Source organism: Zosterops lateralis (assembly GCF_965231275.1).
Source record: "Zosterops lateralis genome assembly, chromosome: 1".
Lineage (NCBI taxonomy): Eukaryota > Metazoa > Chordata > Aves > Passeriformes > Zosteropidae > Zosterops > Zosterops lateralis.
Genome location: NC_139762.1, coordinates 21,397,745 through 21,410,752, shown reverse-complemented (window position 1 = coordinate 21,410,752; position 13,008 = coordinate 21,397,745). Strand labels below are relative to the sequence as shown.

The 13,008-nt window shown below is 36.1% G+C and overlaps 1 protein-coding gene across 2 annotated transcripts in view; it reads left to right on the top strand.

Moving 5' to 3' along the window:
* The window catches only part of LOC310914843 (macrophage mannose receptor 1-like), a 32,942-nt gene that overhangs the window by 6,636 nt on the left and 13,298 nt on the right, over window positions 1–13,008 (top strand). For both annotated transcript variants that reach the window (XM_083871296.1, XM_083871295.1), the window contains exons 7-21: window positions 353–535; window positions 770–924; window positions 1,766–1,879; window positions 2,579–2,694; window positions 3,481–3,629; window positions 4,055–4,257; window positions 4,638–4,759; window positions 5,503–5,590; window positions 6,269–6,413; window positions 6,864–6,899; window positions 6,991–7,160; window positions 8,001–8,068; window positions 9,735–9,835; window positions 11,097–11,239; window positions 12,743–12,857. In XM_083871296.1, the coding sequence (XP_083727422.1) occupies window positions 353–535; window positions 770–924; window positions 1,766–1,879; window positions 2,579–2,694; window positions 3,481–3,629; window positions 4,055–4,257; window positions 4,638–4,759; window positions 5,503–5,590; window positions 6,269–6,413; window positions 6,864–6,899; window positions 6,991–7,160; window positions 8,001–8,068; window positions 9,735–9,835; window positions 11,097–11,239; window positions 12,743–12,857 (1,908 nt within the window). The remainder of the gene's footprint in view (window positions 1–352; window positions 536–769; window positions 925–1,765; window positions 1,880–2,578; window positions 2,695–3,480; window positions 3,630–4,054; window positions 4,258–4,637; window positions 4,760–5,502; window positions 5,591–6,268; window positions 6,414–6,863; window positions 6,900–6,990; window positions 7,161–8,000; window positions 8,069–9,734; window positions 9,836–11,096; window positions 11,240–12,742; window positions 12,858–13,008) is intronic.

The following is a 13,008-nucleotide window of genomic DNA, read 5'->3' as shown; positions in this document are numbered from 1 at the left end:
ACAGAATTCACCAAGATAGAGTCCCTGAGTAAGAAAAGAAGCCTTTTTCTGTAAAATGTGGCTGTACCCAGAGCCACACTGAGAAGGATTTAATGTGAAGTTGTGCCCTGTACGTTTTTATGCCAAATTACTCAGTATTCACTTAATCTTGTAGAACAGTTTTTTTGGAGCTCCAAGCACAAATAGGAGGGAAAAAATTGTTTTTTAATGTTTGCACCCTCGGACTTTGGCTTCTCTGCTCTTCCAGCATGCACTCCAATATTCCAAATTCATAGCAGCACACGTAATTTTCTTTTTGATGTAAATAAAGCACTGAATGGAACTTCTCATTAATGACATAATTTTTTTTTAGGTGATTCAAAGCATTTTAAATGCCCCAGGGAATGGGTGCCCTATGCAGGTCATTGCTACAGGATTTATAGAACACCAAAAATATGGAAAGAAGCCCAATCTTCCTGTAGAAAAGAAGATGGAGAGCTGGCAAGCATTCATAATATTGAAGAGTACAGTTTTACATTGTCACAGCTCGGGTACAGTGAGTATTCATGAGGATTACTTTTTTTTTTTTTTTTTTTTTTTGTTTTGTTTTGTTTTGTTTTGTTTTGTTTTGTTTTTTTCTGGGATGATACTGTTGCTACTATTCACTTACTCATCGTAACCATGGTCTAATATTTTTTTTTAAGTTCTTCAGTCAAAAGTGGGTGTGAGATGTAATTGTTCCATTAAAAGGTATATCCATCCATACCTACAATTAACTTTGTGTTCCCAGAGCCAGATGATGAACTCTGGATTGGTCTGAATGACTTCAGGATTCAAATGTACTTTGAATGGAGTGATGGCACATCAGTGATTTTTACCAAATGGCACCATGGAGAGCCAACTCACACTTGGAATAAGGCAGACTGCGTCCTTATGAAGGGACAGGTAAAAATCCCTTCCCTACTCTCACACTTTCTTTTGTCCTTTTTTCCTTCTAAAATGAAATAATTCATGATTAAAAAATAAAAAAAAAAAGTGCTGGTTTTAAAAATATTACCAGTATTTATGAACTTGGTTTAATTTAGGATATCTTAGTGTGGAGGGATACTCGAGACCAGATCTAGGAAGCTGTGTGATGCACCAGAGGCTGTGCACTGCATGGAGACTTGGTCTTCTCTGAGACAATTCCAATCTGAAATTGGTTGAAATAATTTTATTTTATTATTTCCCACAATCATCCACATAGAACATGACTGATCATAAAGGAGTAGATTCTTGGAGCATGGACTTTCTCATGTTTTCTCTAAAACTACTAAAATATATGGGGTTTAGAGTTACTTTGGAGGCACAAAACCAGATTTTATTTTGTTCTTTACTCACTATTAAAAAAGTGTAATGTTGTGGAAAAAGACTTGCACAGGACATTATTTCATATTTTATGTATGGTTTATTCAGCATTTCCTTGTTATAGTTGTCTGGTTATATGGATATAATACATGCTGTGCTGGTGAGAATAGCAAGGAACCTAATGTTTCTTTCCTGCTCTCATCAGTCCCTGAATCTTTAATAGATACAGCCTTCATTCTCACACCCCTGAGGAAATGTGGCCCTTAATGGGCTTCCCTTATTTGGGAGTTTTGGAGAAAAAAACAAGACAAGGAAGAGAGCTGAAACAGTCTCAGCCACAGGAAGACCATAGAGTTCCTTCTGAAGATGGATATTCTTGTTGGATCTAAATTGTCTCTAGATTTCACTTCTCTTTGTGGTTTCTTCTCACAATACTTAGGATGGATCCTGGGCTGACAGTGCTTGTGAAATGAAATTTGGCTACATCTGTAAAAGGAAACCCTTGGCTGAAGAACCAGGGGAAGCTGAAGTTAGTTACCCAGGCTGCCAGAAAGTAAGTGTAAAACAAAACCAGCCAAAGGTGATTGTGTATTACTTTCACTCCCATGATAATAACTATGACAGAAGTAAATTGTTTTGACTGTTCTTGGTGGAGCCTAGAAAACTGTTAATTTCATATGTATTGAAACTTCTTAGACTGATAGCGAAACTTTTGCTTTATTTAACTGAAATGTAGATTGACTTCTTTTTTTTTAATTCCCTTACAAGTGTACTTCACTCAGCTCTCTCCTACTGCAGAACTGGTCACTGCACCCATAAAAGCCACTCTGCAGAGCAATCTTTTCTGGGTGTAACATTTGTCAAGGGTTACACACCTCCTCAATTCTATCAATCTGCCACAGGAATCAGGAATATTTGAGCTGTTTTGTAGATTTTAAACCCTTGAAACAGCTACTTATGCAATGAAAAGGCAGAGCAAGCTTTACGTAGAGAGCTGCAAAGTGTTTGTGACTGTGGCTACCAGCCCCAAGGCATAACCACAGCTCACTGTTTGCATAGACCCCTGGTGTGTCCTGTATCAAGGGACAAGACACAGAGTTATGGTCACAAAAGCTGTTTGATTGTCCTCTTCGTTCCTTTCATGGCCTTTGAGATCAGTTTTGATTGGGGTTTGGTACTGGTGTGGCTTTTGGGAGTGCACAAAGCTGTGCAATCTGACAGCCTCTGCACATCTCTGCTTCTACACTGACAGGGCTGGATGAAGCATGGCTTTTACTGTTACTCCTTGGTGCAGTTGCCAGCAACATTTCCAGAAGCAAAAAAAGTTTGTGAAGAAAACAAAGGTTATCTGGCTACTGTAAGAGACAGGTATGGAAACACAATTCTTGTCCTCTAATGTCTGCAACCAGGATGAAAGTGTTAAACAGGAATTTCTTCTTATTTAACAGTTAGTCATAATGTCTATCTAGTGTGACACTACTCTTCACCAGGAAAATTTAAGACAGAGCTGATGAAGTACTGCATAATACATCAGGGGCTTTTAGGCTGTCAATATTATATTGCCACTAGAGACTTACATTGTTTTTGCCTCTGAGAATTAAAAAACTGGGTCACATGCACAACAACCCCGGATTGACAGATTGTTTTAAAACTTTTTGAACTAAAAATAAACAGATAAACATGGAACTATTTATTTCTCTTGGTTTAAAGCTTTTCAGACATTTTTTTTTTCTTTGCAACAGTCAGATCTGGAAGAATTTTAGAATAAATGTAAATTCCCCCCCTCTCCAGTAACAAGATTTAAAGATCTAGACCTTATCATAAGGCTCAGTTAAACACTGTAGCTCTTATTTATACAGAATGAGAAATATATACACATTAACTTAAGTATTGTTTGGCTTGTGTTCATTGTGCAGTATAAAAGATGAATAGAATCATCCTAAATTCTAGACATAATTTACATTAGCAAAATGTAAGGGAAAATTATTTTGTATGATGGTTACAATTATAGAAGTAAGATAATTACCCTCGCTTATTTTCATACATATTGACAGATCACCTTAAATTTACCAAATTTCCTACTGTGAACTGTTTAAAGAAATGAACAAATTCTGATAGAATGTGATACAACAGTTTGTTGCTTACTCTTCACAGATATGAACAAGCTTTTCTGACCTCCATAATTGGATTCAAACCAGAAAAATACTTCTGGATTGGTCTTTCAGATGTGGAAGAACAGGGGACTTTCATGTGGGCCAGTGGAGATCCTGTCACCTTCACTCACTGGAATGTGGGGATGCCTGGTAAGTGCCATGGGATCCACTGAGTTCCTGCTCTGGGGAACGACAAAAAGAGGGTTGGAAAGCTAAAAAGTGGTTTAGAAACTCTTCTGGCATAAAGCAGCAGAAAGGATGAGGCTACTTTTTGTTTGTGATAATGGGATAGATCAGGGATTGTGGTAACTCCTAGAAGATACTTGGGACTCCATGTGTCTGTTGGTATCATTAGGTTTTTGTTGTTTGATGGGTATTTTTAAGTAACTCCTAGCATAATGTAAAAGAAACTTACATTTAAAAAAATCTTTAAATGATTGAATAGGAATGCACATGAGCTATTGTGAGCCACTGGTATCCAAACACAGCGGGAACAGGTTACTCTTAAATAAGCAGTAGATATTTTGAGAAGATGTAGTCATCAATAAGATTTAACAACTTTATGTTTTATGAAGGAGGGGAGTCAGGCTGTGTGGCCATGGCAACAGGAAGTTCAGCCGGATTATGGGATATTTTGGACTGTGAAGAAACAAACACGTTTCTCTGCAAGCAGCTGGTGGAGGGAGTCACCCCTCCTCCTCCTCCGCCAACAACAGCCCCTCTCCTGTTTTGTCCAGAAGGATGGCAGTCCACTTCTCAGAGCAGCTTCTGCTTCAAAGTAGGTGTTTCATTTCTGAACGCAAAAGTTTGCCATTTAAATAAGAATATATTTTGTTTGTGCATGGAAGGTGGATTTTACCCTTCCCGCTTGAGAGACAGTCTATGGTAACATGTATCCAGCCATCCCCAAGTTTATGGCTGGGAGATGTTAGAAAAATCTGTATGTGTAAGGAACTGAACTTTGGATCCACAGGAACTCTGAGATGATAGAAAAAGCAATAATCAAATTGGATAGACAACCACAGGCTGAATGGTTGAACAATTAAATAGTCAGTAATAGAACGAGACCAAAAGATCAGAAGAAAGATAGATGCCCGTATTTGTGTTTCTAAATATCTGTAATACCCAACACAGTATTTAATTGCCCACTTTCTATAGATTTTCCAGGGAGGAAGAAAAAAAATGCAAACATGGTTTGAAGCAAGAGACTTTTGCAGAACCATTGGAGGAGATCTTGCATGTATCCACAGTGAAGAAGAACAAAACCTGATAGCTAGACTGTAAGTATCTGCCAAGCCCACCGTTTAAATATAATAAGAAAAAAATTTAAAAATTTCCTGTCTGGAAGACATAAAGGATTTCTGGTCATCAATTTCTACTTTACAAGGATGGTGTAAACAGTTGCAGAAAAAAATGGGTAAAAAGAGGTGAGCAAAAGGTTTTCTTGACACGCCACTGGGAAGGTGGTGCCATGCACTAAACATTGCCTGAACATTAACAAAATTGAGAGAAGTATCATCAAAATTGGTTTTAACTGAATTAATCCAAAGATCTTTTTACTTCATTTGTAGCTGATCAGTAGGTAAAATACCCTTGATTAAAAGAATTTTTTTGTGGTCATTTCTCCCCTTAAGTAAGGGGTAAAATTGGAAGACCAAGAAAAGCCTGACCTATTGATGTGCTTGTATAAATGTTTAAATCAAGTCTGTAAGTGCAGGCAGGTCTGAATTTGAATGCCTAAGCTACTTAGTGGAAAAAGACCTTTAAATATATTTTCATTTAACTCAGTTTTTGTGGGTGTACAGCATTTGTAATCTTTCCCATAAAGATCTGGGTTTCATTGCTTCCTGGCATGTGTAGTGCTGGCTGTTTTTCCCCACATGACAATTGAATGATTGATTACTTTATATGACTCTCTCAAATTATACTTGAAGTATCAAGTGTGCTGACAGTAATGTAATGCTTGACATTCTCCTTCTCTGTTTCATGCTGTGTCTGATTTTCTCTATTTGTAATCATTTAGAGACAGAGGTTATATTCACTATTCTTACTGGATGGGTTTAAGTGCCTTGGACTCTGATGCTGGATTTGTATGGAGTGATGGCTCACCAGTGAGTAAATAATTTGTTATTCTAGCTTTTTGACTCTTTTTTTAATATCTCTCTTGGCAGACAGCTCTCATAACTCCTATATAAAATGCAAGTGGCCTTCAATCTTTAGTACCTGATTCCACTGTAGGGATTAATCTTAAATCTGATCATTCATAGTTCTAGATAAAAATAGAATATTTACAGTAGTGAAAGGTGATGAAGTCTAGCTCCTGATTGTGCTAAAGTCTATATTCCCATTTGTCATTTGCTGCAAGAAATAATTTTGTACAACTACACCAACCTGGCTTTGATGGCCTCATTATCTTAAGTAGATCAAGATCTGCCAGGCCCAAGGCCATATGGCAGCACCAATGGATTGTCTTGGGTTGGACCATCTGAGCAGGATAAACAATCCCAGAAATCAGAGAACATATTTCTTTTTAGAGCTTAACAGGAGAACATCAGCTCTCCTGGTAACAAATGGGGTAAGAACTTCCTGATTTACTAACATGGCTTATAAACACAGAGATGAATTATTATTCTTTTCAGATGTCATGCACTTTTCCTTAAAAGGTCTGGCATTAAAGAACAAGACGGACCATGAAATCAAATGAAGTACATTCTTCTTTAACAGAATGATACAAGACAACTGTTTCCTTTTGAAAGGAAAATAGTAACAAAGTTGTGCTTCCACTACAGGTAAATTTTGAAAGATGGTCACATGGAGAACCAAACAATTATGACGGGAATGAAAAATGTGGCGTGTTTACTGGCTATCTCAATATGAACTGGAATGATTTATTTTGTGAACATATGCTGGACTTTGTTTGCCAAATTAAAAAAGGTAAGATAACTTTCCGCCTTTAACAACTTTCAGAGGTAGATAAGAAAGAACATCCTTACCAGGTCAGATCACACTATCTGCATGTATTACAGACAGCTGTGCCATTAATCAAAATAAAACAGTTATGCTATAATTCAGTAAAGGTAGTTGAAAACTATTAATTAATCCATGAAATACACAGGCAAGTTTGGAAAGTATATGCAGTATGTTGGGGAAGAGAAACCCAACAACTTAAAGTTGGGAATTGTTTCTATAAACTTAACTTATGGTGAGCTCTAACATGCTGCTTGCTGAATGTAGCACTTTTTTCAGATACTCTGAGAAAAAAATAAGCATATACTGAGTAACCCTTAGGATTATTACTTGGAATTAAAATACTAACTACTGTGTAAATATAATTGAGAGAGAGCTGAGAAACACAATATACTCAAATATTGATTTATATTGCAGGAACCTCACTGAAACCAGAGCCTAATTCCACATTCAGTAAGTGTCGTGCTTCCAATGAAAAAAAAAATTAATTAACATGTAATGGAGTTAATTTCTATTACAGGCTAATTAATGTTTTAATTTGCAGATTATGAATATGTTGTTGGTGAAGATGACTGGATAATGTATAAACACAAGGAGTACTACTTCAGCAAAGAAGCTATGTCTATGGAAAGAGCCAGAGGCTTTTGCAAGAAGAGTGGTGGTGACCTTGTGACCATTGAGAGTGAAACTGAAAAAAATTTTCTTTGGAAATATGTAAGAAACATGTTTTCTTGAAAACTGCATTTTTTTTGTGGACTGAGGCACATTTTTTCATCTGGTTTGTGAAATATTAGGAAGTGGTCCCCATCATAAAAAGAAAAAAAAACACAGTTCTACCTTTCATGCTCTCATTGGCTTGTCTATTTAGAAGCTTTATTTTAATAATCATTTTAATAACTTTCTCTATGTAGACAATTTCTCAGCTTCCTTTCAGGAATGCTCTCAGGGTGCAACTTTCAAAGACTTTGCTCTTACTACCCGAAAGCTGCAATTACTAATTATGTTTTTTTCTAACTCATTATTTTCATAGAATTCAATAAAAACTCTTTGTTAAAACAAATCTCATATTTGCAGCAAAACGTTTAAGTTAGAATATTTTCTTATAGGAAGAGAATGGCCTGATGATTATATACTGTTTTGGAAATAGTTTCCTACTATTAAAATCATATTTGATTACATTCTTTCCTCCTCATGACTAAGTACAAAACCCCATGATTTGCTGGCAGCCTTTCAGCAAATTCTCATGTTTTCCTAAAACTCTCAAAAATATTGTTGTAAGCCTGCTTAAGAGGTCATTTTTGCCTTCTTAACATAGCTTTTTTCCTCCATTTCTTTTTCAGATAATTTGCCTTTTTTTCCCCCCATGTAATTATATACTGAAAATTGGAGGAAATTTTTGCATTTTGTAGTTTGGGCACTTAATTCCAGCAACTCCCAGCACATTATATACTGTGCAATTGGGCAACAGAAACGACAGCATTTTTTTAACTTTTTTTGATTTTATTTGAAATCTGTTTTATAACAGATAATTTTTTTTTTCTTTGTTTGTTTTAGATTTTCTATAAAGACTGGGGGAACAACTTCTATATTGGCTTAAGTGTGAGCCTTGACAGAACATTCCAGTAAGTAAAAACAAACTAATTTTGTCAGACTCATAATGTATTCACATTTGGCATGGTTGGCTCCAGGAGATAGTTGAAATTCAAGGACTGACCCAACATGTAGACAGGTTTATGTCCTCACATAAGGTTTTAAAATGGGATTCTGCTCCTCAGCAAAACACTTCTCCCATTATATTTTCACTATCTATTTCTACCTCTTTTGGTTCTTTACCCTGCTTTTGTGTTCTGAGGCTGAGATGTTGGATCATATAAGTGAGGCATCATCCCCTTTTCTTTGTTAGATGAAAGAAAAAGTTGGTCGGAGGTCTCCAGAATATTCCAGATGATTCTTGCAGGTATTGCTTATTATTGAAATTATAAAAGAAAAAGAACCCTAGAAACCTGCAGTGAGAGCTGTCAAAGTGGTTTTTAGAGATGACATATCAATACTGGAGAGTCCTTGTCTGGATTTCCAGATGGTTTCTAGAGGTGAAATATCAATATTGGAGAGCCCTTTCTGCATTTCCTCTCAGAGTTCAGGGCAGGACAGTTTCACATGACACAGACTCTTCTACAAATATTCTTGGAAACAAAGTGCCCTGGAATTATCATAAACATCCCCTGGAGCCTCGGATGTGTTGCATCCATACATGTCTCCTGTAACTTTTTCTAGTGCATTATTCTGCAATTCCAAACTTGGTCAGATGAGTCTCAGCCTCTTCATTTTAGTTTTTCTTCTGTTGTCACAGTCTCACAAACCACAGAGACTGTAGTCTCAAATCCTGGACATTCTGCTTTCTACATCTCATTCACTGCTCACATAATCATTGTTTTTCCAATCCTCCCTTGTTCCCTTGCTAGTTTCCTTCTCGTCCCTGTTGGATGAAGGGGCCACTATTGGCTTTATATTCTTTCTTCTGTTTTATTATATACTGGTTTTTCCAATTTGACTCAGGAGGTTTTCAGGCAGCTAGGCATCCTGATGAATTCCTAATCTGTAATTTACTTCCAAAAACCATGCATGCACTTAGTCTCTGAAATAGGAAGAACATTGGATTGTCCTGGAGGTGTTATCACCTGAAGATTGTCAGTCTTGTCTGATTCATCACTTGACTTCCAGCACACTGTGGCCTTTTCACTTTTATTCTTAGCTACTTTTTGAACATAAATTTGTGAATCACTAAGCTAGGAAATGATTGATGCATAATTGGAAAAAAAATAGCAAATAAGTGTATAACATTAAAGATTTTCTATGCGAACAAAATGGTTGCAAGTGGTTCCCAGTATATGGTTCAAGATTTTTTCTCACCTTACAAGATCTTATATTATTGCTTTTAACTCAGGAAATTGCTAAAGGTCAGGTGTCTGTTTCTGTGCTCCAGAGAAATCCAGGTCCAGTGCTAGACTAGTGCATTTCCAGCACACTATCAGTGTTCAGAGACCAAGAGAAATTGGGGCTACCAGTAAAGATGATTTGTTCAGATGTCATCTGAGCCAACACCGTAGGCAGTTGATATGAAGATTTATTTTTTTTTTACTAATTCCAAGTGGAAGGTCTTGGTTTCCTTTCAGCAGAGAACAACATGTATTTGTAAAACTAAAAATACAAAACTCAAATATATCCCTTGCAAACAAATATTAACTAATTCAACTTAGAATTATAATTTGCTCAAATTACTTCTTTCAGGTGGATGGATGGAACATCAGTGAACTATGTGGCCTGGGCTCCAAATGAACCCAATTTTGCAAATAATGATGAAAACTGTGTGGTCATGTATACTCATACAGGTGGGTGCTGTAAAAACATTTGATCTGCTGGATGTGCCTTAGGCCTGGGAGGACTCTGTGTGCAAGGCTGGGCGGGTCATATTGAGCAGGCTGATGTTCATATGTTCAAAGTGCAAAGGAAAATAAATTGTAGTCTCTTCTTCTATTTATGTACTTTTAAAATTTTGAACTCTATATAGCTAATGCATTGGATTACACCTGAAATTTTGTAAGAAAATTTCTAAGTGAACAAACCAGGTAAGCATCGGACAATTGGCAGATAGAGTCAATATTTTTTCTCCTCTAACCTCTGTTCACTTTATGTCTACCTATCCAAGATATTAACTACGTGTTTTCAGTTGTTCAGTTCCTAAAAACTGAGGGTTTGGCCATGGCTTGAATTATTATTAAGCAATGGTATAAAATACTATAATTAAATAAAATATACTTTAATATCCATTAATACAGAGAACTGTAAGCAATTGTGTTTATACTAAGGAGATATACCAAGACTATACTATACCAAGAACTTAGTCTTTTTTTGGATCAGTAAATCTCTTCTACTTTTAAACATTTCTAGTCTCAAAATTTATAGATGAGGTGACCTTCCTAGGCTCTCTTAGAAGTGAATGGAAGGATATGGACACTTTTGGGGAGTAAATATTATGTCCTGTTTTGGAAATCTCCTTTCAGATAAGATAAGCCCTTAACTTCTCTGAATTAAAATGACAATATTCCATTAAATATTAGGTGTGAAAAATTCTTCTGTAGGTAGTTATCTGTAACTGTCTGCCGCCAATGAAATGTATGTCATTTTTTTATTCATCCCTTACGTGTAAAATGAGGACGATGAAGTTTGCTAATGTTATCTTCTTAAAGCAAAGTCCAATAGGCAAAAAAGACATCAGAAAACTCTATGACTGACAGAAGCTCAGGTAGGAAGGTAACTAGGACTGAGTGCCTTATATAGACAGAGTAATTCCAGAGACTTTACAGATCTCAGAGATTTAAGCATTTGAACTAAAACTCCCCTTTGTCAATGCCATAGTTTTGCAATATTGAAATATCGCTGTTTCTAGATGAATTATTTATATTCTAAATCTTGCTGGAAATCTGAATATTTTGAAGAAACAGGCATACAATTACTTATTGTTCCTGGGGGAGAGAAATGCAAATGCTGTAACCAGTTTTACTTCCTACAATAGATTTTCTTTAGGAAATGACACTTTTTATCTCAATCTCAGTTGCATTTTGTTTTGTTTTAATTCTAATTTGCTTTCAGGTACATGGAATGATATCAACTGTGGCAGTGTTGAGTTATTCATCTGTGAAAGGCTGAACAATACTGTTCGTCCAACTGTTGCTCCCACTTCACCACCACCAAAGGGTGGGTGTATGGAAGACTGGCTCCTCTTTGATAACAAGGTGCAGTATGAAATGTCAATATATTGTATTTTTAAAAGACCAGAATGAAAAAGAATCTTTGAATCAGTTTTTCAATTGTAGCAGGGTTTTTAGTTACCACAAATTATGTTCCATTCATGTGTATGTAAAGACCTTAAAATTACAAATCCTGAAACAGAAATTACAGCCTCTGTTGGGATCACAGCAGTTATGAGGGAGATATTGAGACATACAAGAAGAAAACTTTATCCTACAACAACTCTACATGAGGGAAGTTGCTCATCAGAAAACACTAGCAAAAATGTCTGTTCTCATTTAAAGTGCTGAGCTTATCTGGCTCTCTCATGTTGCCTGGAGACTTACTCATCCCTTGCCTACTATGCAATGGCTCTTAAGCCACCAAGGCACCTTCCCTTGAGCAAATTAATAATTTTTTTTTCTATAACTAAACAACTTAAGCATTTTAAATAATCCAGTTATAAGATTCTCTGCCCTTTATTATGTACAATCAGTGTTAGCCTTGTCAAAAGACAAAACTTCAGGATAAGAGACTGTATGTAATAAAAATCCACAGATTTTCATCAGTGAAGTTATAAAGGGTATAAAGCAACAGTGTACACTACAATACTAGTAATTAGAATACACCTAGTAATGAAGATAATTCTCAATAACATTATTTTTTCTAGCTCTGTCAGTCTTCCCTTTGGTTAAGCAAAAATATTTCAGTTTGATAGAGATCCTTTGTTGGAGATCCACTGGATGTTGTCCTCCTCTTCCTCCTCTCTCTCAGTCCTGAGGAAAAGTCACAAACTCAGTATCTTCCATTTCATGGTGCTCTCTCAAGCTAAAATATGTGTCTCTTCCTCACCTCCTGGAAGAGGACCTTCAAAGACTCTTCCCTTGACTCTTCCTTAAGTGTTTATATACCACTTCTGACCACCTTCCATTTGCCTCAATTTTTCCACACATTGACTGCTTAACTTTACAGTCGCATGTTTTAGATAACATATTTGGGTTGCTTGACTCTGACAAAGCTGGCTAATGACTTAAACCTCCTAAGATCCTATTACAAGAAATGATAAATTCAGGGCCTTCTTTACTATGTCAGGATCATTTTCTTTCTGTGATTATCCTGTGAGAACCAAATCTGGTTTGACAAATAGGACAACAGAAGATGAGGTATTTTGTTCCAATAACATATCTTATCCGTTTTTGTTTTTTGAGGTCTTCAGCATTTCTCTCATGGTCACATCTCAGAATTTAATGCAATTTCTGCTGAGATCAATAGACTGACATATCTTTTCTTTTAAGTATATGCCAAAATATTGGGTTCTATACTCATTTTCTAGTACAGGTCTTCTCTGTCATTTAAACCTCAAGACAAGCTAGTAAGTACTGTTAAATTAGTTAACCTCCCTGTTCACATGAAATATCCATTTCATCTTTTTTGTTACAAACAGAGATGGTTAAATCAGAAATTAAAACAACATCTAGAATCAGATTTGGCATATTTCTCTTTTTCAGTGTTTTAAAGTCTTTGGCTTTAATGAAAACGATACATTGACGTGGCATGCTGCACGAAACAACTGCATTGATCTTGGAGGAAATCTGGTTACTATATCAAAAAAGGAAGAGCAAGGTATAAAGTACCTACGTTTTGACACTGATGACACACCATGTAATTCCTGATAAAAAGATTAAAAATATGTTAGAGCTTCTGCCATATATGCATATATTTATTATTCCGTATTAATACAAATTTATACCGAATGAGAAATTACACCTTCGGA